Below are 27,912 nucleotides of genomic sequence, written 5' to 3'. Positions count from 1 at the left end.
CCCCCCCTTGGACGTTTTGTTCAGAATATCTAGAAATCCGTGCAAACTAGTGACAGAAAGTAAATTACTTATTGTCATAAATCTGCAGCCCAGATATGTACTGAGATTATGTGAAAAGCCCGGACAACCCCTTTAATGTCTGCCTTTTAAAAGGTTGGCCACTTTATTTTAATAATTGTGCTGGGAACTTTGTGGCATTTGCTAGTATGTATTTCAGGTTTTCCTCCTGTTAGTATAGACATCACAGACTGCACAGTTCTCTTCTCAGAATATTTCCCTCCATGTCTGTTGGTAACGTAATGAGGCTGGGTGGGTAAGTTAGTTCATTAGTTAAGCCAGCCACCTTCTGTCTTCCCTTCAACTATGACGGAAATTACACTTTAACAAAATGTAAAATAAAAAATTTATTGTATATAACCACAGTGTAACATATGTAGTTATACTTACATTTATACTACAGTATTTCCCACAGATGAAGTGCCCAACATCTAAATGGCTTTGAACCAATATTTACACTATGTGGAACCAATTATTTGTCTCTCTGTGGGTTCCATTTAGTAGTCCAGCACATTTATTCATCATGTAAAGCACCTTCCTTTTCTTTCAGTTCTATAAAGGTGGAGATAGTTGAGAAGCACAGTATCTGTACATATATGATTCCTCCTGGTTGTGGTTATAAAAAGCAGGTAGGTCATCATCTACATTGAAATGCAAGTTGACCACACAATCTTTAGATGTAGAATCCAAAACTAAAGAAGGCTCTAAGTTTGGGTACTGTGAGTTATGTATAGGTGACGTTACCCAGGCCTGATTTTCCAGTAGTTGTATGTAGTTGAAATCTGAGTCATTTACATCATGATTTGTATTCCCTGCATGCTGGTCTTCATCACTTTGCAGATCAAAATCCATAGCAGAAGCAAGCCAATCTCCGTCGTTGTACTCTTCACTCTCGTTGAAGCTGCTACTTCGAGGATTTTTACTCCACTCCAAATCATTTACATTTTCAGTAAAGTAGTTTTTCATCATGTGCTCATTGGTTGACTGATCCATCTCCAAGTGAAGGAAAGGAGGACAGCCCTGTTGACCTAAAGCTGTGCTTGCAAGGTCTTCATGGTTCCTTATCTCTCCCGAGAAAGGGAGCTGGAAAAGAAGGGACAATCAATGCATTACATTCTCTATAGATCTTATCTTGTGAGGAAGGTAACTTGTACGTTCATAATTTATGAATGACAATTGTAAAACAAAATTCACACTTTTGTGTTATGGGAAGTTATATCTGCTGATATCCCATAATAAGATAAAGGGTATGATTCTGCAATGTACTTCACAATAGTATTCCTTTATGAAGGAGCCAATACATCCAGAATGTACATGTCTAATCTATTCCATCTTGCTATCAAAACTACATAGCGGTCATACCGCTTACTGGGCATAGGAAACATTAAGGCTATGTGCCCACGTTGCAGAAATGTCCACAGCATTTCCGCAACTCCTTGACACGAGTAAAACACAAGCGTTTTGCAAGCGTTTTTAGCTTGCAGAATGCTTGCGCATTTCCAAGCGATTTGAAGCATCACTTGGAAAAGTGATTGACAGGTTGGTCACACTTGTCAAGCATAGTGTTTGACAAGTGTGACCAACTTTTTACTATTGATGCTGCCTATGCAGCATCAATAGTAAAAGATAGAATGTTAAAAATAATCAAAAAAAATTATGGTTATTCTCACATTCTGACAGCCCCCAATATCCTTAGCGGCGCTCCCGCTACGTTCCGTTCTCAGGCGTGCTTTGCGCGAAGGACCTTTGTGACGTCATGGCTTCCAGTTCCACCTGTATGCAGATGACACTCAGATCTACCTCTCTGGCCCAGATGTCACCTCTGCTGTCCAGAATCCCAGAGTGTCTATCAGCCAAATCCTCCTTCTTCACCTCTCGCTTCCTAAAACTCAATGTAGACAAAACTGAACTCACCATCTTTCCTCCATCTCACGTATCTTCCCTACCCGATCTATCTATTATGGTAAACGGCATCACGCTCTCTCCTGCACCTGAAATCCGCTGCCTCGGAGTAACTCTCGACTCTGCCCTGTCCTTCAAACCACACGTCCAATCTCTTGCCACCTCCTGTCGCCTCCAACTCAAAAGTATTTCCAGAATCCGTCCCTTCCTCAGCCCTTAACCTGCTAAAACTCTTGTACATGCCCTCATTATCTCCCGCCTTGACTACTGCAACACTCTCCTCTGTGGCCTCCCTGCTAACTCTCTTGCGCCACTCCAGTCTGTCCTCAACGCTGCTGCCCAACTAATCCACCTCTCCTCGCTAATCCCCTTTCTCTCCCCTCTGCAAATCCATTCATTGGCTCCCAATGCTTGTGCATGCCCTCATCATCTCCCGTCTCGACTATTGCAACATCCTTTTCTGTGGCCTCCCTGCTAATACCCTCGCACCTCCCCAGTCCTTAACTCTGCTGCCTGACTAATTCATCTCTCTCCTCGCTACTCCTCCGCTTCTCCCCTCTGCAAATCTCTTTACTGGATCCCACTCCCTCAGCGTATCAAGTTCAAATTACTAACACTGGCCTACAAAGCCATCCACAACCTTTCCCCTCCCTATATCTCTGAACTAATCTCCCAATAGCTTCCCTCACGTAATCTTTGATCCTCCCAAGACTTCCTACTCTCCTCCACACTTATTCGTTCCTCACACAACCACCTCCAAGATTTCTCCCGAATATCCTCTGGAATTCCATGCCTCAACACGTCCGATTATCCACCACCCTCGGATCCTTCAGACGGAACCTGAAAACCCATCTCTTCAGGAAAGCTTACAGCCTGCAATAACCATTCTGCCGCCTTACCACCGACTGAGCTGCTGCACCCCCGACCTTCTGTCTGTTCCACATTATCCCGTAGAATGTAAGTCCGCAAGTACAGGGTCCTCTCCCCTCTGTACCAGTCTGTCATTGTAAATTTGTTTACTGTAAACAATATCTATAACTTTGTATGTAACCCCCCTTCTCATGTACAGGACCATGGAATTAAGGCTGCTATATAAATAATAATAATACAGGGATATTCTTGAGAAAAACCTGTTTGTCAGTGATTTGGGACTGGAACAGAGGTTCACCTTCCAACAAAACAATGACCCAAAGCATACTGCTAAAGCAACACTCAAAGTGGATTAAGGGGAAATGTTTAAATGTTTTGGAGTGACCCACTTAAATCCCAGACTTGGTCCAATTGAAAATCTGTAGTCTGACTTGAAGATAGATGGTTTTCTCTGGTAAATAGCAAACTTGAAGAAGCTGGAGCAGCTGTAATTGTTGCAAAAAAAAGAGGCTCTACAAAGTACTGACTTTAGAGGTGAATAGTTATGCACACTGAAGTTTTCGGTTATTTTATCCTATTTATTGTTCACTTCTCAAAAAAAAAAAGAAAACTAAATGTTCACAGTTGTAGGCATATTCTTTACATAAACTGATGAAACCCTTAAAAAACTGCAATTCTAGGTTGTCAAGTAGCAAAACACAAAAAATTTCAAGGGGGTAATTACTTACGCAAGCCACTGTACATGTCAGACAAGGCAGAAGCTTAAACCTCACTGTTAATGAGAAGACTGCTCTAGAGGACCTGGGGAGAAACTAAAATATAATAATCAAACCTTCAGATAAAGAGGGCAATCTGGTGATTTTGGACCATGAGCTATTCTTTTTTTTTAGCTTTTTTTACCCTCTTAGGATCAGTCCCAAGGTGGTCAGAGGTGTACACATCCTACACCCTGTAAAACATCTTGTACATGCGCCTCAAAGTGTGGAAGGTTACTGAAGTCAAGTTTCTGTATAGTCTCAAGATTGTATAAGTGAAGAACCCTGCATAAGGAAAATAGACACACATCCCCCTCCAGCCACCCAAATGCAGGACAGGAAATTCCAATGGAGGGCCTGATTGTGTTATGGTTAGAGATGAGCGTGGTCCTAGTTGTGGTCCATGGAGACAGACTGGAAGTGATATGACACTTGTTTTCGGCTTTGGAATCCAAAAGTGACCTTAGTTTTCAATTATCACAACAACTTTTTAAGCTATAGGATACTCGACCCCAAAACCATACAAAATGTACACACAACCGAAAACGTAATTTTTTAGAGCCAAGAATTTTGTAGCTCTCCAAGAGTTTCTGTCCAATTTCAGTGTAATTGTGTATTTCCAAGAATGTACTTGACAAGGTCTTTGAATAATAATTTTTCAAATGCCAAAATGAGGTACTTTAAACCAAACAAAAATTATGTTCAAAATCCTTCTGTGTAATAAGAAAGACTCCCGAGTCCTGCCAACAACTCCTCCATCATCCAGTACAACCTCCTGTAAGTGCTTACTTTGAAAAAAGAATGTGTGCCTGTGCCTCATACTTTATAAACTCCTCCTAGTGGTCAGACATGTGTCTTTTGGAAGCCAAATGATGCCACCTCTTCTGTCAATAAAGTTTCCTGTAGATTATTGAGATGGTTTGGTGCATGGTTCCTCCTTCATCTATCAGCAGGGCAAGTGGACTGCAGATGCCCAGGCTGCCCACATCCATAAGATCTGCACTGTGTCACACTTTCGTTTAAGGATTGACATTAGGGACTGGAGGATAATGGACCAGTGGAGTGATGTTGGAAGTCCCCTCTATCCACCAGCAGCTTCCAGTGATGCTTGTTCATGAGAATTTCATCAGCTAAAATTGCTGCTTGCTATACTGTCACCAATTTCCTCTTGCATACCCATTTGTTGATCTTAGCAGTGCATTTAACATAGAACTGATTTTTTTGGGATGACCTGTAGAACCTCCAGAATTAAGGCTCACTCTCTCACCACCTCTAGGACGTACTTGTTAAATCCTATGGGCAAACATTTTAAAAGCACTTTTTCCATTGCATGCTAGAGAATGTAACTGAGCTATGTAAGTCTTTGGATGGAATTACTGTGTAATTGTCAAAACTCTGTTGTCGGGTGTCCCGGGGTGCCCTAGTTTGCCCTGTTCCCCAGATTACTTCTGATGGTGAAGATGCTGGGGCTACATACCTTGCCTTAGCTCCTGAATCTGCCCCAGTCTGTACCCTTCCCCCACCCAGGGAAGAGGGGAGTAGTAGTGTACCGTAATCCACTAACCAAACTAACAAGGTAATACGAACAGGGATAAAGAAAAATACCAAACATACAAACATACTAACCCTTTCCCAACGTGTGCCAAACATATTCAACGCCACGGGAGCTGCATTCTCGTAAACGGCAGTATATGTAGGGCGCCAAGATCTTTTGACTGTGAGAGCTGACACCCTGCAGCAACGCCCACGTTTAACCTCTCTGATGCCGCTGTCAATAGTGACAGCGACATCAAGGAGCATTGCTCAGGGAGTGAGCTCCCTGTCTGCTCCCATCAGTACAACATGATGCCTCAATGATGACCACCAGCTGCAAGATAGCCGCGGGTCCTTCATGGTCCTGCAGGGAATGTGGCCTGTGAGCACCTGCTAAGAAAAGGAGCTGACACGCCTCCTCCCCTGCCTGTCAGATGCAGCTCTGATGCCGTGCAGTGCAGAAGTATTGCAGAGTTTCAGATCAGCGATCTGTCAGTATAAGGCCACATGCACACATCCAGTATCTGGTGAATTTTTTACCCCTGTATTTGTAAGCCAAAACCAGGAGTGGGTGATAAATTCAGAAGGGATGCAAATGTTTCTATTATGCTTTTCCTCTGACCGTTCCACTCCTGGTTTTGGCTTACAAATACTGAGGTAAAAATTCATTCACCAAATACTGGATGTGTGCATGTGGCCAAAGGATGATGTCCCATAGTGGGACAATGTAAAAAAGTTTAAAAAAAAAATAATTATGAAATATAAAAATATTAAAAAATCCCCAAATAAAGAACAACAAAAACAATTACAATAGACACATTCATTTAAACAAAAAATACACATATTTGGAATTGCCGCATCCAGAACAATCTGCTCTATAAAGCTGTACCACTAGTTAAACCCTTCAGTAAATGAAAAAGAGGCAAAAAAACCCTGATAAAATGTAAATAAAAATGGTACCCCTAAAAACGTCAAGCTGCCATAAAGTTCAGTCAGCAGAGAAATAAAAAAGTTATAGCTCTAAGAACAAAGCGATGCAAAAATATTTTTTTCTATAAAATAGTTTTTATTGTGTAAAAGCGTCAAAACATAAAAAAATTTGTGATATCTCTGTAATCATACTGACCTGAAGAATAAAGTTTCCTTTTTAATTTTACCAAAAAACATACTTCAAGAAGCATCCAGAAATGGATGGAAACAAAACGATGGAGGCTTCTCAAGTGGCCAGCAATGTGTCCGGATCTAACTCCCATTAAATACACCTGTGGAGAGATCTTAAAATTGCTGTTGGAAGAAGGACCCTTCAAATATGAGAGAGCTGGAGCAGTTTGCAAAAGAAGAGTGGTCCAAAATTCCAGTTGAGAGGCGTAAAGTTTGTTGATGGTTATAGGAAGCAATTGATTGCAGTTATTTATTCCAAAGGGTGTGCAACCAAATATTAATTCCGGCCCGTTTTGGGCTTTTTCTGTGAAATTATGTCCAATTTGCCCTTTTCTCTGTTTTATTTGTGTTGTTCCAATGCACACAAAGGAAATACACAGATTTATAACAAAAAGTGTAATTGCAAAAATTTTTATGTGAGAAATACATTTTCTGGAAGATTTTCAAGGATTCCAACACTTTTGGTCATGACTATACATATAAAATACACTGCTCAAAAAAATAAAGGGAACGCTAAGATACCACATTGTAGATATTACTGAATGAAATATCGCAGCTGCAAATCTTTATTCATTACTTAGTGGCATGTGTTGAGAACAAGAAAACATAAAAATGGTCAATGATACTCAAAATCCAAGTGGAAAATCATTTACAGGTTGATCCAACTTCAGTGGAATTGCCTCAAGACAAGGAAATGATGCTCAGTAGTGTGTGTGGCCTCCACGTGCCTGTGTGACCTCCCTACAACACCTGGGCATGCTCCTAATGAGTCGGCGGATGTTTTCATGAGGGATCTCTTCCCAGACCTGGACTAAAGCATCTGACAACTCCTGGACAGTCTGTGGTGCAACGTGATGTTGGTGGATGGAGCGAGACATGATGTCCCAGATGTGTTCAATCGGATTTAGGTCTGGTGAACAGGCAGGCCAGTCCATAGCTTCAATGCCTTCATCTTGCAGGAACTGCTGACACACTCCAGCCACTTGAGGTCTGGCATTGTCCTGCATTAGGAGGAATCCAGGGCTAACCGCACCAGCATATGGTTTCACAAGGAGTCTGAGGATCTCATCTCGGTACCTAATGACAGTCAGGCTACCTCTGGCGAGCACATGGAGGGCTGTGCAGCCCTGGAAAGAAATGCCACCCCACACCATTACTGACCCACTGCCAAACCGGTCATACTGAAGGATGTTGCAGGCAGCAGATCATTCTCCACGGTGTCTACAGACTCTGTCACTGTGAAAAATGTTTCGCATATTTTTACATATTTCCCATAAGGGATGGGGGCTTTGCTCTAGAATCACTGTGTTGAGAAACATGTGATGGTGTCTCCGCAGTGTTGGATGTTGATCTCCATGAGTTCATTCATTCTCACTTTTCACAGTCTTCTACTAGGCATTGCTCCTACTGGCCAGTTTCCTACTCCGCACTGATGAGGGGCAATACCCCAAAAGTTCCTGCAAGATGAAGGCATTGAAGCTAGTCATTGCTTGCGTTGAGAAACATGTGATGGTGTCTCCGCGGCTTGTGTTTTACAGACTCTGTCACGTCTGTCACATGTGTGAACCTACTTTCATCTGTGAAGAGCACAGGGCGCCAGTGGTGAGTTTGCCAATCCTGGTGTTCTATGGCAAATTCCAAGCGTCCTGCACAGTGTTGGGCTGTGAGCACAACCCCCATCTGTGGAGTCGGTTTCTAACAGTTTGTGCAGACACATGCACATTTGTGGCCTGCTGGAGGTCATTTTGCATGGCTCTGGCAGTGTTTCTCCTTGCACAAAGGTGGAGGTAGCAGTCCTGCTGCTGGGTTGTTGCCCTCCTAAGGCCCCATCCACATTTCCTGGTCTACTGGCCTGTCTCCTGGTAGCGCTTCCAGCCTCTGGACACTATGCTGACAGACCCAGCAAACCTTGCCACAGCTCGCATTGATGTGCGATCCTGAATGAGTTGCACTACCTGAGCCACTTGTGTGGGTTGTAGAGTCCGTGTCATGCTACCACAAATGTGAAAGTACAACCAACATTCAAAAGTGACCAAAACATCAGCCAGGAAGCATTGGTTCTGAGGTGTGGTCTGTGGTCCCCACCTGCAGAACCACTCCTTTATTGAGTGTGTCTTGATAATTGCCAATAATTTCCATCTGTTGTCTATTCCATTTGCACAACAGCATGTGAAATTGATTGTTAATCATTGTTGCTTCCTAAGTGGACAGTTTGATTTCACAGAAGTTTTATTTACTTGGAGTTATATTTTGTTGTTTAAGTGTTCCCTTTATTTTTTAAGCAGTGTACATTACAAATACATGTATGGTCAATACAAAGGATTTATTCCTTTCAAGAACCTTACAAATCACTAGGTGACCTTCATTACATGAGCAGGAAGGGTGATTTTGCTAGCTAAATGTGAATGGATTCTTTATGGTGCTTTTTTTCCCCGTGCATTTTTCCAACTACAAATGCAGCATTTTACTATTACAGCAAAGTGAATGAGATTCCTGAAATCTCATGTACATGTTATTTATTTTTTCCTTTTGGATTTGAAGCAGTTTCACAGTTATAGCATTTCAATTCTTTAAGCGGTTTTTAGCAATTTTCTTGTATGTTACTAGGCGCTTTCCTGTCAACACGTCAGTATTTGTAGCAGATTTTTTTGCAACAAATAATGAACGTGTGTACCTACCCTTAGAGTAGTGGTAGCATACTTATGCAGTAAGGAGGCAGTGACCCAACAAAGTTCCAAACCAAAGTCTCTTTAATGCGGTTACTTCACAGCATTAATGTCCAAATCACACAAGTATACACAATTAATGTCCAATTCACAGCACTACATAGTACCCGGTATCCTCCGGATCGCAGCCGGGAACCATACCCTCCAGTTTGCAGCCGATAAACATGCTAGTCCTCCTTCGGACATAGGACTGTCTACCTCCTGTCCACCGCTGGGCAGAAGACAGTCCACCTCCGAGATGAGTTGCTGTTGGCGACTGCACTGCTGTGTACTCTGTGGGTTCCAGGCCCCTGAGCTGCCCTGGCTGCTCTGGCTCTGCTTATCAGTGTTGCCTTACACAGATGGAGCACAGCAGAGCCAACTGCTCTGCCCTTTAGCACACACCAGACTGAGACTCAACCTGACACACTCAAACCCTTTACTGCAGGGCTTTTAACTAGAAACCTGTGGCCTTGGTCCACATGAAAAACCCAGGCAAGGAATGAAACAGACTGCGCCAATAACATCCTGCAGTCTGTTTCAAAACACCAAAACCAAGAGCAGGTTTTCCCTAAATCTGCCTTGGACAACTAGCATGTCCAAGACCTATACTCACTTTAGTCCACATTGCAGCCACAGCTATGCCTGTGACTAATACCCTCTCATGGCCTAAATACGCCTCCGTGCGTATCCCAGGGGACATACAGGGACCCTCACATGTAACACCTGTCACTGCCTCACAGTAGTCAGACCGTAGAATGCCCTAAAATAAGCTGTAGTATTGCCAGATAGTACAGTATGTCAGCATTTAAAAATGGTCTGGATCCATTTTTTTTGTAACAAATGGCATTGAGGTGTATAATCTAGCAACATATAATGTGTTAGGCTATGTTCACATCACATTTTAGCCACACTTTAGTAGCTTCATCTGGGCTTCCGTCTAAAGGCCCCGTCTCACTAAGCGATCTCGGTAGCGAGATCGCTGCTGAGTCACAACTTTTGTGACGTAACAGCGATCTCACCAGCGAGATCACTATGTGTGACAGTGATCAGCGAGCGGCCCCCCTGCCGGTATCGCTGATCGCTGCAAGAAATCTCTGGACATTTCTTTGGTCGCTGGTCTCCCGCTGACCAGCACGCATCGATGTGTGTGACAGGCGGGAGACCAGCGATCAGGTGTAAAAAATAATAAAAAAAATAAAAAATATAGTTATTCTCACCTTCCGACGTCCCGTTCAGCCATCCTGCCTCTCTCCACGCTCCGGTCCCAGTGATCCGTTGCACAAATGACCGCGAGACTTTCTTATTCCTCGAGACCGTGACATCTCGCGGTCATTCGTGCAAAGGATCACTGGGACCGGAGCGTGGAGAGAGGCAGGATGGCTGAACGGGACGTCGGAAGGTGAGAATAACTATATTTTTTATTTTGATTCTATTTTTTTCAGCGATGGCCAGCGATGCCGGGCGCTCGGCATCGCTGTGCTGATCGCTGGTGAAGCTGTCTGTGTGACAGCTCACCAGCGATCACATAGCGACTTACTAGCGATCCTGACACCTTGATATCGGTGTCGGGATCGCTGGTATGTCGCTTAGTGTGACGGGGCCTTAAGTCCTAAAAAATTGGATTCAGGCTTAGCCGCTAAAAGGATCGTTGACTTTAAAGAAGCAAACAATCAGCTTGTGCTCTGTCTGACCTCATTTTTGGCAATGTCCAAATAGCCCGGTTGACTGAGTAATTTTGCCCATCTGAAAAAAGCGGACACTGCCAAAAAGGAAGTTTGACAGAACACAAAGGGACTCTATCTATTTAATTAAAGTCAATGGTGGATATGCTTGACTGAAGCCCCGATGGAGATACTGGCTTTTGGCTAAATCGTGATGAGAACCCAGTCTAAATGAATGAGAAAAGTTGAACTCTTCTCATTCAATGGACCAATGTCTTTTTTCAATCTATTCAATCTATGTAATTTATTAGGCGCAAACAAAATACTTGATGTAAACCAGATCCTTAGGTAGACAAAGTTGCAAAAGTCAACTCCTGAAAAATAACAGTGGTTTTTACCTAGTGAGACAGGCCATTTTCTTTTTAGTTCACATTTATGTATCCTGCTGCAATAAGTAATGGTCGAAATAATGATAATGACAAATCAAAGCTGAGCACTGTTGTAAAATGCTGTAGAGCAAGTTGGCATGGCTTTTTTATGTACCGTATATTGCAATGAAGGTGTCCTAAAAAGTAGGTAAAGTGTGTTTTACCCTCCGGCATAGTTCAGAGCATGCACGTGTAGTCAGTGGAATGTTTTAACATTTCATTTAGTAGGTTGCAAGGATTTTTACAGAGAAAGTACAAGTACACTAACACTGCTATTTAAATCATTTATTAAAGATGTCACTGTGGAAAGATTGTAACCCTGCAGCGTGGCTGTATGTCATACAAATGGGAAAGGACACAGATCAGGTTCAAGAACACTTTGTACTCAGTAAATGACCAATAAGAAAATGTATGTATTGTGAGGCAGTGACCGGTGTCCTATGCGAGGGTGGCTATGTGTCCTCAGGATGTGTAAAGAAGCATATTGAGGCTGTGGGAGTGCATTGCAGTCACAGGCATAGCTGTGATTGCAAGGCAGAATAGAAGTAAGTGTTGATCTTGGGCAAGCTATTTGTCCAAGGCGAACTTAAGAAAACCTGCCTTGGGCTTGTATTTTTGAAATGGACTACAGGATGGTAATGGAGCGGTCCATTTCCTCCTCCAGCTCCAGGTTTTTCATGTGGCCTATGGCCACAGGTTCTGTTGTAAAAACCCTGCAGTAAAGGGTTTTGGTCTTGCAAGCAGGCAGCGCAAAAGGCTTTGCAGAGATCAACTGGTGTGAGACAACACAGGGCCAGGTGGAGCCAAAAGACCTGGCACAATCAGTGCATGCGGCAGTGCAGTCACCCACGGCAACTGCTCACAGACTGTCTGTGTTTTCCGGGCCGCGATCCGGAGGACACCGAGGGCTGTGCACTGTGCGAGTTTGGACATTAAACACGTTTTGCTGTGAACTTTCCTGTGGCCACTGCCTGTTCGTCACACTGCACAAACCCTGCTGCACTACATATGGTGGAGAATGCGGGAAGTGTGAACTGAGGCATACCCTAAAGCATGCTACATGTCAGTAGTCAAGCCAGCATCGCTACAGCTCAAACCTGCTGACAAGATGGAGGAGCTTCTGAAGCAGTTGGTCCTCGCTCAGCAGCGGCAACATGAGCAGCAGCAGCAGGAGATATTTAATCAGCAACAGCAGCAGACAACCTATTGATGCAGCAGATCGCGGCTATGCAAAAAGCAGCCCCACCAGCAACCTCAATCCGTTCGAAGGCTCGGTATAAATTTCTGTCAGCCTTAAGAAAGATGAGTCCTGAGGACGATATGGAGGCCTTTCTCACCATGTTTGAATGCACAGCAGAGCGGGAGAGCTTGCCGATGACCCTGTGGGCTGAAGTGATAGCCCCCTTTCTGAGAGGAGAGGCCCAGAAGGCCTACCTGGACCTCAGTTGGAACGATGCCCTGGACTATGGGAAGCTGAAAGGTGAGATCCTTGCCCGACTGGGGGGTTAATACATACGTGAGGGCTCAAAGGGTATTCCAGTGCTCTTTTGTGGAGACTCGTCCCGCCAGGTCTCAGGCATATGACTTGCTGCAGCTGGTTAAAAAATGGCTCCAGTCTGAGACCGTAAATCCTTTTCAAATGGTAGAGAGGATGGTGTCAATGGGCTGGTGAGGGTGCTGCCAGCAGCCATACACTGTTGAGTGGGACAAGGGACCCGGGCACGCTGGACTAGGTGGTAGCACTGATTGAGAGGTATACGGCCACCCAGGAGTTTTTACGGGACACTGCTCTGCTGCGACTATCATGTCGGGTCCCATCAACCCAGGAGCCTGGGAAAAGTCCACGTCCCTCTACTGGGGCCAATCAGGTCCGAGCATGTACTGAGGTGGTATCCCGAAAGTGACAACAGACCTGTGTTCCCTAAATCAGCCCCAAGGTCCCCGCCTGCTGCGGCTATTAAGTGTTGGCGGTGTCAGTGGCCCGGACATGTGGCTGCCAACTTCCCCCTAACAATCTGAGCCCATGGACTGTGGATATACTAACCGGGTGTCTATGTATGCCCAGCCAGTCTGTACCGCCTCTATGGGCACAGCCGGCTGCGAACCCCAACTGTGCCAGGTACACATCAATGGGTACCAGATGGAGGCTCTTTTGGACTCAGGGAGCTTAGTGACTCTGGTACATGGGTCCCTTGATGCCGGGGACAACCCCTATGGACATAAAGTGGGGGTAGTATGTAGCCATGGGGAACTCCGAGAGTTCCCAACCACAGAGGTTACTTTTTCCACACCGTGAGGAGAAATCAAATGTGTCAGGAGTGGTGAAGACCCTTCCATATGGGACTATGTTGAGAAGAGACTTGCTCCTATTCTGGTCCCTTTGGGAGACCAGGGTTAGCACTCCTAAGGTAAATGTTATTTCGGGCGCGGAACCCAAGGATCCTGAGTCAGGGACACCTGCCGTAGGGGTCACCAACATAGGGACAGAATATAACCCCGATAGGCTCTCCCTAGAGGTAGTGGCAGGAGAGGTCAAGGAGACCCCACCGATCCCTGAGCCTGAGGTGTCCCCTGGAAAGGATGGTTGAAATTAATGGAATAGCTCAGCAACCAGGTGCTGAAACAGTTTTTCCTCGCATGGCCATCCACCAGGAGTTGTATCGGGTACATAAAATCCATGATGAGGTGGTGGAACAGCTGGTGGGGCCCCAATCCTACCATTGGGCGGTGCTCGACATAGCCCACACCGACATGCTAGGAGGGCACTTGGGGGCCACAAAGACACAGGAGCACATTCTACAGCATTTTTTTGGCCTGGGGTCTACGCGGCGATGCAGAGGTACTGCGACACGTGTCCGGAGTGCCAACTATTCTCACCCACCGCGAACTACCGGAGTCCATTGGTACCTCTGCCCATCATAGAGGTACCATTTGAGCAGATCGCCATGGATCGGGTAGGCCTCATAGTGAAATCCACCCCTGGCCATCAACATATTTTGGTCATAGTGGACTATGCCACCCAGTACTCAGAGGCGATACCTCTTCGCCACACATCAGCCAAGCTAATAGCCCACAAGCTCTTTGCCATGTTTTGTTGCCTTGGGCCACAAAGGAGAGCCTTACAGATCAGGGGGCTCCTTTTATGTCCAAGGTGACCAGGGAGCTATGTAAGCTGCTCCTGATTAAAAAGCTATGTATGACGGTGTACCATCCACAAACCGACGGGTTGGTGGAGGTTCAATAAGACCCCCAAAACCATGCTCAAAAAGATGGTCGCCAAGGATAGGTGGGATTGGGAAATGTTATTGCCTAATCTGAAGTTCGCCCTCCGTGAGGTACAGGTGTCCACTGGTTGTTCCTTGTTTGTGCTCTTGTATGGCAGGCATCCCAGGGAACTGCTCGATGTAGCTAAGGAGACATGGGAACAGGAGCCAACTCCACATCTGAGCGTAATTGAGCACGTGGCGAGCACGCAAGACCGGCCCATAGTAAAAGAGCATCTACTGGATCCCCAGGCCACGCAAAGCCGCACATACAATAAGAGAGCCACGGTCAGGACCTTTAAAGAATGGTGGCGGGTGTTGGTACTAGTGCCCACGCCATAGAGGAAGCTCATGGTCAAGTGGCAAGGGCCATATGAGATAAGGGGGAAGGTAGGAGAGGTGAATTATAGAGTTTACCCACCCAGAAAAAGGAAACCAGAGCAACTATACCATGTCAACCTGCTAAAAGCCTGGAAGGACTGGAAATGTTTGGTCACAAAGGTGTCTCCGGTCGTACCAACGGGGATCTCTGGCAAGATCACAGCTGGGGGTCAGGTTAAAATAAACAAACAGCAGTGGCGGGAGGCTCGGGCTCTGGTGCAGCGTAATATGGATATATTCTCAAAACTGCTGGACTGGACCTCTGTGATACAACATGAAATTGTCACCATGCCCAGTGTAAGGGTACGGATGAAACTGTCACAAGTGCCAGAAGCCCGAAGGCAAGCCATCACGGCCGAAGTGAAGCAAATGCTTCAGTTGGGAGCCATTAAGGAGTCCCTGAGTGAGTGGGCTAGCCCCATTGTGCTGATCCCAAAGCCAGACGGGTCATTCCATTTTTGTAATGTCTTCAGGAAATTGAATGAGGTATCTAAGTTTGACCTCTATTCAATGCCCTGGGTGGACGAGCTAATTGAGAGACTGGGAGAAGCCTAGTACTTCACCATGCTCGATCTCATCAAAGATTACTGGCAGGTCCCGTTAATGGCATTGGCAAAAGCAAAGACCGCTTTTATCATAACAGAGGGTCTCTATCTGTATATTGTCTTGTCTTTCGGGTTACATGGGGCTCCGGCCCCATTCCAGAAGCTGATGGCCATTGTATTTAAAGCCTCATCGGAATTAATCGACGGCCTATTTGGATGACATAGTCATCTTTACCACCAACTGGGATACCCACCTGTCCCAGGTGCAAGCAGTGCTGGAGTCTCCCAGAATCGTGGGGTTAACAGAAACCCCAAAGAAATGCGCAATAGGACTCACGGAAGCTCAGTACTTAGGCTACGTGATCGGTGGCTGGGTTATCAGACCCCAAGTAAACAATTCAAAACTGGCCCAAGCCATTAAGTACCAAACAGGTGAGGGCATTCCTTGGCATCATTGGGTACTGCCGCTGGTTTATACCCAATTTTGCTGGGAAATCAGCACCTCTAACAGACCTGCTAAAAGGTAAGAAGACGCTGATAGTCTGGTGGAATCATCAAACGGAGGAAGCATTCCAGTCCCTGAAGTCGGCGTTGTGTGAACAGACAGTCCTCATCAGCCCCAACTTCAAGGAAACCTTTATCGTGCAAACAGATGCCTCAGAGGTAGGCCTAGGAGTGGTGCTGTCACTAGAGGTGAACAGGGATGATCATCTAGTCTCCTATTTGAGCAGGAATCTGACCCCAGCGGAGAAAAATTATAGCATAGTGAATAATAATAATAATAATCTTTATTTATATAGCGCCAACATATTCCGCAGCGCTTTACAGTTTAACAGTTTTAAAACACAAGTCATAAGTAACAACGATAACAATACAATAATTAAAGCAAAATAAGACGACCCTGCTCGTGAGAGCGTACAATCTACAATGAGGTGAGGGAGATACAGAGTACAGGTGTGTATTTACAATGGTGTATTTACAATGAAGGTCCAGCCATCTTGCAGGAGTGAAGGATGGATGGAGATAGTGAATGGGCTACGCACGCACACTTACACAGAGAATGACTTTGATTAGTGAATGTGATAGGCCGCTCTGAACAGGTGTGAAGGAGTGCTTGGCTATTAATTGGGCCTTGGAGTCCCTACACTATTATTTGCTCAGGCGTCAGTTTAGTTTAGTAACGGACCATTCACCCCTCGTCTGGGTGAGAAATGCAAAAGAGAGGAATGCTCGAGTCACCAGATGGTTCCTGTCCCTACCAAACTTTTAGTTTCTCAGTGGAACACCGGGCGGGGAAGTCACAGGGAAATGCAGATGCCCTGTTACGGGCTCCCTGCATGGTGACAAATGTTTAACCCCACAAGTTTGAATGGGGGGAAATGTGAGGCAGTGACCGGTGTCATATGCGAGGGTTGCTATGTGTCCCCCAGGATGTGTAAAGAAGCATATCGAGGACGTGGGAGTGCATTGCAGTCACAGACATAGCTGTGATTGCAACGCAGAATAGAAGCAAGTGTTGATCCTTGGGTAAGCTATTTGTCCAAGGCAGATTTAAGAAAACCTGCCTTGGGCTTGTACTTTTTAAATGCACAACAGGATGGTAGTGGGGCGGTCCATTTTCTCCCTGGGCCCCACGTTTTCCATGTGACCTACGGCCATAGGTTCTGTTGGGTATGTCAGATTTGGTCTTGGAGCAAGGCAGAGCAGAAGGCTTTGCAGAGCACAATCGGTGTGAGGCAACACAGAGCCAAGGGGAGCCAAAAGGCCTGGCACCCTCAGTGTATACGGCGGTGCAGTCACCCACAGGAACCGCTCAAGGACTGTCTGTGTTTTCCCGGCTGTGATCCGGAGGATATCGCTTGCTGTGCACTGTGTGATTTTGGACAGTTCATTTTGCTCCAGATTCTCAACTAGCTCAAAGGAAGGTCAGGTTTATAGCTTCTCTAGTGAGCCAAACTGTTTTCAGCTGTGCTAACATACTTGCACAAGGGTTTTCAAGTGTATTCTAACCATCCATTAGCCTTCTTACATAGTTAGCAAACACAAAGTACCATAAGGACACTGGAGTGTTGGTTGTTGGAAATGGGCCTCTATACACGTATTAAGTCTCCAGGTCCAGACGAATTACACCCCAGAGTACTGAAGGAGATAGCAGAAGAAATTTTTGAACCCCTCTCCATAATCTTTGAAAATTCTTGGAGAACAGGAGAAGTCCCAGAAGACTGGAGAAGAGCAAATGTTGTTCCTATCTTCAAAAAGGGGAAGAAGGTGGACCCAGGCAACTATAGGCCGGTGAGTCTGACTTCTATACCAGGAAAGATCTTTGAACAAATTATTAAGCAACATGTATGTCAGTACCTGGATAAGAATGAAGTGATTAAACACAGTCAGCATGGGTTTGTAACTAATAAGTCATGTCAGACTAACTTAATTTCCTTCTATGACGGAATCACTGATTGGGTGGATCAAGGAAATGCTGTAGATATAGTATATCTTGACTTCAGCAAAGCATTTGACAAAGTATCTCATATAATCCTTATTGAAAAAATGACTAAGTATGGAATGGACAAGGCAACTGTTAGGTAGATTCATAACTGGCTTAGTGATCGGACCCAAAGAGTGGTCGTAAATGGCTGCACATCCAGTTGGAAGAATGTCTCAAGTGGGGTACCACAGGGCTCTGTCCTGGGCCCTGTATTGTTCAACATCTTTATCAACGAATTAGATGAAGGAATTGAGGGTAAACTGATTAAGTTTGCTGATGACACAAAGTTAGGAGGGAGAGCTAATACTAGAGAAGAGAGAGAGAGGATTCAAAAAGATATAAATAAACTGGAGAAGTGGGCAGCAACTAACAGAATGTTTTTGTTTTTTTTAAAACCAGTTATTTTTATTTAGGTTTCAAAAGATTTTAAACAATAAACAGTGGATATCAATATACATGTAACAATTCAACAGAATGGTTTTTAACAGGGAAAAATGCAAAGTACTACATCTGGGCAATAAAAATGAAAAAAGCATATACAGAATGGGAGGAATAGGGCTAAGCAACAGCACATGTGAAAAATACTTGGGTATACTAATAGATCACAGACTGAATATGAGTCAACAGTGTGATGCAGCAGCAAAAAAGGCAAATGCAATTCTAGGATGTATTAACAGAAGCATACAGTCTAGATCACGTGAAGTCATTATTTCCCTCTACTCCTCTTTGGTCAGACCTCATCTGGAATATTGTGTCCAGTTTTGGGCACCACATTTTAAAAAAGACATCAACAAACTGGAGCAAGTTCAGAAAAGAGCGACCAGAATGGTGACTGGTCTGCAAACCCTCTCTTATGAGGAAAGGTTGCAGGATTTGGGAATGTTTAGTTTGCAAAAGATAAGACTGAGAGGAGACTTAATAGCTGTCTACAAATATCCCAACGGCTGTCACATTGTAGAAGGATCAACTTTATTTTCATTTGCACAAGGAAAGACTAGAAGCAATGGGATGAAACTGAATGGGAGGAGACACAGATTAGATATTAGAAAAAACTTTTTGACAGTTAGAGTGATCAATGAGTGGAACAAGCTGCCACGAGAAGTGGTGAGTTCTCCTTCAATGGAAGTCTTCAAACTGAGGCTGGACAGACATCTGACTGGGATGATTTAGCGAATCCTGCTTTGAGCAGGTGGTTGGACCAGATGGCCCAGGAGGTCCCTTCCAACTCTACGATTCTATGATTGTAACATATTGCATTACAAACCAGATGTTTGCAGCTAGAATAGTCATTTACCACATTAACAATGTATAGAGTGTATTTTTGAATCATTTAATGTTAGCTTCATTGGAAAAAAACTGTGCTTTTCTTTCAAAAATAAGGAAATTTCTAAGTGACCCTAAACTTTTGAACAGTAGTGTAGGTCAATCAATGTGTGGATGAAGGACCACCACATCAAATCCCTGTCATGGCCAGCCCAATCTCCAGACCTGAACCCCATTGAAAACCTCTGGAATGTAATCAAGAGGAAGATGGATAGTCATACGCCATCAAACAAAGAAGAACTGCTTACATTTTTGTACCAGGAGTGGCATAAGGTCACCCAAAAGCAGTGTGAAAGACTGGTGGAAAGCATGCCAAGACGCATGAAAGCTGTAATTAAAGATCATGGTTATTCCACAAAATATTGATTTGTGAACTCTTACTGATTTAAAACATTAGTATTGTTGTTTCTATATGATTATGAACTTGTTTTCTTAGCATTATTTGAGGTCTGCAAGCACTGCATTTTTTGTTATTTTGACCATTTCTCATTTTCTGAAAAATAAATACAAAATTTAGTGCTTGGAAATTCTACGACATGCTGTCAGTAGTTTATAGAATAAAAGAGCAATTTACATTTTACTCAAAAATATACCTATAAAGAGAAAAATCAGACAGACTGAAAATTTTGCAATGGTCTCTTAATTTTTGCCAGAGCTGTGTGCGTGTGTGTATATGTGTGTGTATATATATATATATAGTGTGTATATACGTATATATATATATATATATATAAAGTGTGTGTATATACTGTGTACATATATATATGTAAATATATATACTGCTCAAAAATATAAAGGGAACACCATTCCATTTGCAACAGGCTGTTTGTGTTCACTTTACTTAGAAAAGTGTATATATATGTATGTATATATTGTGTATATATATATATATATATATATATATACCCGTATTTTTCGCTTTATAAGACGCTCCGGATTATAAGACGCACCACAATTTTTGAGGAGAAAAATAAGAAAAAAATATTTTTTAATAAAATGGTGGTGCCTCTTATAATCCTTGCATCTTATTGCTTACCGGGGTTGGTGGCTGCGGTGTAGAGGGATCCCAGGCTCGCTGCTGGAGGAGGCAGGTGTGGAGTGATGCTGCAGGCCGCATTCAGGGATGAGGGGGGGCTCCGATGTGTGCTGTTGCTGCTGCAGAGTCTTGTGCTGGTGTCAGGTTTCTCCACTTGTCCGGCGGTTGGAAGCCGGTGCTGCGGGTGCTCCGGTGCGGCGTTGTGTGCCCATCGATGCCCGGGGCTCTGCCGACATTGTTCGACAGACCAGAGCCCCAGCATTTCCTCGGTTCCCTGTATATGTGCGCTGAAGTGCCGGTAAAAAAAAAATGGCCGCCGGCGCGTGCGCAGATGGGATCTCGGGACCAGTTCTCGAGAGATGAGATCTGAAATCTCATCTCTCGAGAGCTGGATCCCGAGATCCCATCTGCGCACGCGCGGCAGCCATTTTTTTGCAGGCACCACCGCGCGCACACAGGGAACCCAGGGAAAATGGCCGCCGGCGCGTGCGCAGATGGGATCTCGGGACCCACCTCTCGAGAGATGAGATTTCAAATCTCATCTCTCGAGAACTGGGTCCCGAGATCCCATCTGCGCACGCGCCGGCGGCCATCTTTTTACCGGCACACAGGGAACTGAGGAAATGCCGGGGCTCTGGCCTGTCGCTCAATGTTGGCAGAGCCCCGGGCATCGACGGGCACACAACGCGGCACCGGACACACCCGCAGCAGCGGCCAGCAACCGCCGGACGCCCCCGATCACAGCCTAGGTAAGGCATGTCTGCTTTGTAAGATGCACCCCTGTTTTCTCCCCAAATTTTGGGGGGAAAAAAGTGCGTCTTACAAAGCGGAAAATACGGTATATATATATCTCTTATAACATCCATCCTTTTGAGGAGACTTACTTTCAGTTTCTCAAAATATGGATGGGTGTTTTTCTATGCTGCTATCTCTACAACCCAGTGTGAAGACCCCTGTACACTTTACGTAGAAGCCAAAGACAGGGTTGTTGACTAGTGATGTGCGAACATGTTCGACACTAATCGTTACTCGCCGGAATATCACTGTACTCGGTGAGCACCGAGCATGTCCAGGATTACTCGGCGGGAACTCGGGTCTCCACCCAGCATTTTTGGTGGTCTTTAGAAACCCAATCGCCATGCAGGGATTGTCTGCCAGGCACTGTAACGCCGCAGCCATCTTTTTTGTGGTCTTGCAGTGATTGGCTGGTCGCACAGCATCATCAGGGGTATAAGAGACCAGACGTCGCCCTGCTTGGCGCATTCAGCTCCGGATTGAATTAGTGTAGGGAGAGCTGCTGTCGAGATAGGGTCAGATTTGGGGATTTATTAGTCAGTGTGGGGTCTACCATCCTAAACAACTCAAATCCAGCTAAACCATCAGTTCTTCCGGAGTATATAGGTTGCAGTGTTAGGTAGGCAGGGGATTGTACGTCGCTCTATACATATCAATGCGAGGCCTATAGTCACTGTATGTGTATATATAGATATCATTGCACACATCAAGAGGGTCCACCCCATTACTGTCTGCTGCTGCTGCTACCCATAGCATATATTGACCGTATATACCTAGCCGCAGGTATAATTGGCTAGAGAAAAATTTTTTGCCAGGTTAATAGAGATTATTTTATTGCAAAGCAATCCAGAGCCCTTTTTTTTCTCCATTTGCTTTTAGACACTGCACAATAAAAAAAATACACAAGTTCAAATCACCCCCCTTTCGCCACATTCAAAATAAAACAGTAAAAAAATCAAACATACACATATTTGGTATCCCTGAGTTCAGAATCACCTGATCTATGAATATAAAAAAGGATTAACCTGATCGCTAAACGGCGTAGCGAGAAAAAAGTCAAAATGGAATTATGTTTTCTTGGTCACCGCGACATTACATTAAAATGCAATAACAGACAATAAAAAATTAATATCTGCACCAAACTGGTATCATTGAAAACGTCAGCTCGGCACGCAAAAAATAAGCCCTCACCCAACCCAAGATCACGAAAAATGGAGACGCTACTGGTATCGGAAAATGGCACCAATTTTTTTAACACAGTTTGAATTTGTTTTTCACTACTTAGATAAAAAAGAACACAGACATGTTTCATGTCAATAAACTCATAATGACCTGGAGAATAATAATGGCAGGTCAGTTTTAGCATTTAGTGAACATGGTGAAAAAAAAACAAAAACAACTGTGGTATTGCACTTTTTTTTTGCAATTTCACCGCACTTGGAATTTTTTTCCCAAAACCAATGGTGTCGTTCAAAAGTACAACTCATCCCGCAAAAAACAAGCCCTCACAGGGCCATATTGATCCAAAAAATAAAAAAGTTATGGTTCTGGGAAGAAGGGAGCAAAAAATGAAAATGCAAATTCCAAAATACCTCTGATCATTAAAGGGTTAATGTAGCAATCCATACCTTTTCAGATAATGTGACATATAGCTACATTAATAATTCTGCTGCCTGACAAGTTAAGGGTTATTAAGTACTGTAGCAAACCAAATCCAAACAGTGTGTAATATACTGACTGCACCGACCAGCGCCAAACGCAACCTGTTGCAATTTGGTTGCGCTTGGCGCACCGTCAAAAGGACGCATGGGCCGCCAAACGCATACTGCGCACGGCCTGCGTCCCCAGTGATAAAGATAGGGGACGCAGGACGCATGCAGCGTCATGCGCCGTAGGCGGAGCTACCGGTGGAGGCGCGGCAGGGGCGGGGCTTAGCGGCGGCCGTGCACAGCCCAACGCTGCGGCCGTAAACGCTAATGTGAAACTAGCCTTAATTTGTGTATAGGAGGGGGAAACAAACTGAATTTTTGCAGGAAAACCTTGATTTGCCTCCGATATATGTGTATTTACTCACACAAGAAAAAAAAACTACAATCAATACTCTACCTCAATATCAGGATTTTGCTTAATCTCTGCAGATGTAGATACAATGGTTGTGCGCTTCTTCTGTGTAGGCTTTCTGCCATCTGACTCTAGTTTTGTTTCTGGTTTCGGATGGTCATGAACACCTTTTGTCTTGAGGGAAAAAAAAGGGTTATATAAGTAGATGTATTAATTCTACTAAACATCTCTTTCCTGTAAGCTATAATAAAAAAAACCTGTGAAACATAGGTTGGAATTCTAATTGATCCTTTAGAGATTCTATATAAACAAGAGGTTGTAATAAAATGATTTTCTACGCTCTGGGTACATCTTGTGGCATGTGCCTGTAAGCAGCTCCTGTTTATTCTGTTTGGTTGTCATAGTCCTTCAACACAGAGTAGTACTATAAATTCTTCAGTCCCAAAAGAACTTCAAATAGTTCGATATGGATGTGCAGCATGATGTATATATTATGAAGATGTAGATTTCTTAAAGGTCTTTTAAGTCAAGGTACAATCATAAAGGTTTATTGATATAATAAGTAAGAGATTGTTGGTGATGGCTATTCAGTAAAAGCAAGAAAAGAGACTTACATAAGAGGATCAAGATGACATGAACTTTGATTTATGATTTTCCAATTCCAAATTTATTGTTACGATTAAAGATATTGTTTGTGCATACCGCACATTGATGACCTTTAAGACAATAAGTTGCCGAGCTGCTATGTGTGGAATTCAAATATTAAAATAGCATATGCATCTCAGTAATCGTGGGATAATAGAAACAAATATTAAGGTGGCCAATTCTAGCTGAAAATCTCATTTGCATGGAGGCACATTACAGTTGCAATCAAAATGATTCAAATCTCCATTGCAAATTAGGTTTATTAGTAAAATGTATAAACTTTTTGCTGTTTATAATAAACCAATCAACCAAGAGCAAGTTAAATATTTCAACACAAGTAATATAACAAAGTTTCTTCAAATTCAACACAAAATTACACTTTTACTGACCACTGCATTCTCAGAAATATTCGTCCATTCATGATAAGTATCCTTAGTACTTAGTTGAGCTTATTTTGGCTTTTATAACCTACTGCAAATGTGCTGCATAAACAGATCCCAGCTTCTTTTTTTTATATATCTCATTCAAATTGTGTTTGCAATTTGCATTTTAATTAATCATGTGTCTTGAATAATTGCTCCTTAATTTTCATTGGTTGATGTGTCTTTATATACTCACTCCTGCCCATTGTCTGTATATTGCCACCTGATGAAGACGGAGTTGTTCCGTCGAAACACGTTGAGGATATCAATAAACAAAGACATTTTTAACTTCCTCATTTGTGTCCTTCGTGCTCCCTTGTGACCGGGGTATTTTGCACCTTATTTATTCCTCTTTTGAGGCACCTGGCTGGAGCTTCAGTGGACCTCCTTCATCTCGTCCCTTAAGTTTGGCGGTCCGCTAGCCTGTCTTCTCTGAACCTGCTTTCAATACTTTTACCCCGTGTATGACTCAGCTAGTCCCTGGTTCCGCTTCTGCCTTCTGATTCAGTAATATTTTGAACTCTCTGGTACTGATCCTTGGCTTTGTCTCTGACCTCCCCCTGTCTTACCCTCTGGATCCCACGTTCCCGTCTGACTTCTGACCTCGGCTCGTCCCCCACCATTCTCCTGTCTTGTCCTTTGGCTCTTACAAGTCTCTCCGGTTTCTGACCTCGGCTCTCCTGACTACGTCCCTGGCACATCTTTGACAGTTGTCTCCAGGCCACTCACGTTGGTTGGCTCCGCCCCCCTGCTGCTTCCTCAGCAGTGACGTGTCCCGCCAGGTCCTGCTCCAGTGCACATCACACGTTGCAGTGTCTGCACGCCTCCTGGCTAGACTACGTTCCTCGTGCAGCACCCCCTAGGCTTTCTCTCTGGAGACACAGCTAGTGTGTCTTTACATCAGGATCCTGACTAGTCCAGCAGCAATGCAACGCGCCGCTATATTGTTGGCGGATGCACAGAATGTCAGAGTCCTGGTGCAATGCAAAGATATCACCGCACTGGGACTCTGACATCCTGTGCATGCACCAGTACCTCAGCAGTTCTGTAGACCACAGGCTTAAAGTGACCTGAGGTCTACAGAATGAAGAGCAGTAGTGCGGGAACACCATGTCTCTATGCTCTCCTGCAGGGTTGAACTGTAACAACGTGCTGTGCATGCTGATCAGGTAAGGGTAACATAACTCCAGGTGGGCGTCTCTAAATGCGGGGCCTCCTCCCTCTGCCCCCTCGGGAGCTATGCTACTGGTATGCGCATTACTGTGGAAAATGAAACTTCTGTGTCAGACATCAAATTTTTCTGCAGATCACATGAGTGTTTTTGACCACTTGCCTCCTCGGGAATCTGGTGGTTTCCTTTTTCTGCCACACCCATGTAGTGTAGCCAGTTTTCCTGTCACCTTGATCTTGTGAACTATTCTACCAACTCTGTCTCTTGGAACATTCAATACCCTATCTATATTTTTGTATAAATTTCCTTGTTTGTGCATGACAATGATCTATTTTAACTTTTTGGCCACTATTGACAACCCAAGAATACTAGTGAACTGGAGGTCATTGCACGTGAGCAATAGACCAAGATTAAGGAACTCTACCATAAGTTGGTATCTGTCTGTAGATCACATTTGCAGCAGGTTATAACAGCCAAAATACTAAAGACGTCATGATGGTGTTGAATAATTCTTGGACTGGAGTAGTAATATTGGCATTTTGTGTTGCATTTTCAATTGCTATATTAGGTATGATGAGATATTTAAATTGTTCTTGTTTTATTGGTTTATTGCAAACAGCTGAAAGTTTGTAAATGTTGCTAATAAGTCTGATTTGCAATGGGGGGTTAATACTTTTGATTGCAACTGTATATACAGTAGATCATGAACAACTGAATATGTTGAATTTCAACATGTTTAATACTGCGTGCCAGGGCCAGGCTGGCCATCTGGCAATTCAAATGCCAGATGGGATAGTCCGTCAAGTAGCCACAATTGTTAGTTGATCAGTCCCTCCCTGGCAGGTGCACCAATTATAGAAAAAGCGTGCCATTCCACGAGCACAAAGCACGAGTAGGGTCCTCCATAAAGCGTATATATCATACACAATTTATCCCAAAAAAATATGTACGGTATATACAAACTGACAGTGCAGAGTAAAATCCAAAAAATGGGGGACCAAATAACAACATCTATTCCTAGAGATTTGTTTCCCTACAGCATCCAACAGTAAGATGCCCAGGGGAGAGGGAACGAGAGAGGAATGGATGAAATGTGCACCTTGACCTTGATCATTTAGCTCTGTATTTATCTGTCACTTTGTACAATAATTGCAGTCTGTTCTTATATATTTGTATCATTAAAATCATTTTTATATTGATACTTTTTCAGACTATTGTTATGGGCTCTATACTCCATTTTCCCCATTGCAAATTAATGTTATTACTAGCAACATTTACAAACTTTGTGCTGATTGTAATAAAGTAATGCAACAGTAATGCAATGAAAGCCCATGATATGATCTTTGTCATGTGGGATATCATGCCTTTCTCCCTCACACTTCACGATAAGTGTTTACTGAAGATGAGTGAATATATTTGAATGACCCTGATCCAATATCCTTGTTTGTATACCGTCCTACCTACTGGCACACCTAGACCTTTTTTTTTTAATAGCTGGGTAGGCATGAGTTTATCGTTGTGGCATGATGCAACCACAATGTCACGCCACTCTGAGGATGCTGGCAGATAGGAGGAAGTTTTCTATTAGTTTGTCTCTGTTGCACATACATTGTTAGTACATGCCACATGAAAATTTGGTTTGTCACTAACCTGAAAATATATGAATGGACCTTCATGTCTCCAAAAGTTGGTTACTGGAAATCCACCATGGCCACGACATGACACTAGTGTCAATGATCCTTTACAGTTTGGGCATAGTTTACCTAGAAGATTTAGACATTTCATGTATGCTACTCTGCATTGATCTAAATAACATTGATATATCCTGTAGTGATCAAATCATATCCATTCTCAATCCTGGGGTTTTCTCCAGGAAAGGTGATATCTATGGACTGGGGTATGGATTTTGTGTATTTTTTTTATTTTTACAAAGGCTAGAAGTACCATTATGAATGAGACCTATAGCAAAGATGAACTTTGCTACAAATTAATACAATTTCAAATAGGAGATTATAACACATTGATGTCCTAAAGTATTTGACCCATGCAATATTTGGGTTACTGTACCCCCATAAATAATAACTAATCACAAAGATTATCACTAAAAGTAAATTAATACCATGGTAAACAAAGGTACTTCATCATTAAAATGTAATATTTTGTACCTTTTATTTTTGGTTTTCATGGACTTATCTCCTGTTTGAAATTAATCACAAAGTTTACCACCAAAAGTAAATTAATACCATAGCAAACAAAGGTGTTTCATTATTAAAAGGTAATATTTTATGATTTTTCTTAATCACGTGGTACCCCATGGTGTTAAGTCCTTCTTTTTATTGATCTAGCACCTTTCTTTTTGCACTCTTTTATTACACTGTTTTATCTTTGTATTAATAAAAGATTACCTTTTAATGATGAAGTACCTTTATTTACTATGGTATTAATTTACTCTTGGTGATAAACTTTGTGATTAATTTCAAATAGGAGATAAGTCCATGAAAACCAAAAATACTTGTACAATTTCATGGACTGAAATGATCATTTAATGTGTTTAAAGAATCATAAAATGTCTGATAAAGTTTGGTTCTGTGCCTCCAACCTGAGGTTTAAAGGTTATGGCAAAAGCTGTATCTGCAATCAGTCTGGTTAAACCTTGGTTTGCAAAAGGAGTTATCTCATAATCAGCATAAAGGTGCTTCTCACAAAATTA

The 27,912-nt window shown here is 43.4% G+C and overlaps 1 protein-coding gene across 2 annotated transcripts in view; it reads right to left on the bottom strand.

Annotated features, from left to right (window-relative positions):
* Positions 1 to 391: 391 nt before the first annotated feature.
* GCM1 (glial cells missing transcription factor 1) overlaps positions 392 to 27,912 on the bottom strand; it is a 94,571-nt gene continuing 67,050 nt past the window's right edge. For both annotated transcript variants that reach the window (XM_073589450.1, XM_073589449.1), the window contains 3 exons: positions 26,853 to 26,965; positions 23,010 to 23,138; positions 392 to 1,140 (listed from right to left, as the gene is read on the bottom strand). In XM_073589450.1, the coding sequence (XP_073445551.1) occupies positions 610 to 1,140; positions 23,010 to 23,138; positions 26,853 to 26,965 (773 nt within the window). In that variant the 3' untranslated portion in view covers positions 392 to 609. The remainder of the gene's footprint in view (positions 1,141 to 23,009; positions 23,139 to 26,852; positions 26,966 to 27,912) is intronic.

Source organism: Dendrobates tinctorius, unplaced genomic scaffold (assembly GCF_039654945.1).
Source record: "Dendrobates tinctorius isolate UK_male_01 unplaced genomic scaffold, ASM3965494v1 ptg000107l, whole genome shotgun sequence".
Classification (NCBI taxonomy): domain Eukaryota; kingdom Metazoa; phylum Chordata; class Amphibia; order Anura; family Dendrobatidae; genus Dendrobates; species Dendrobates tinctorius.
This window is presented reverse-complemented; position numbering and strand designations above follow the sequence as displayed.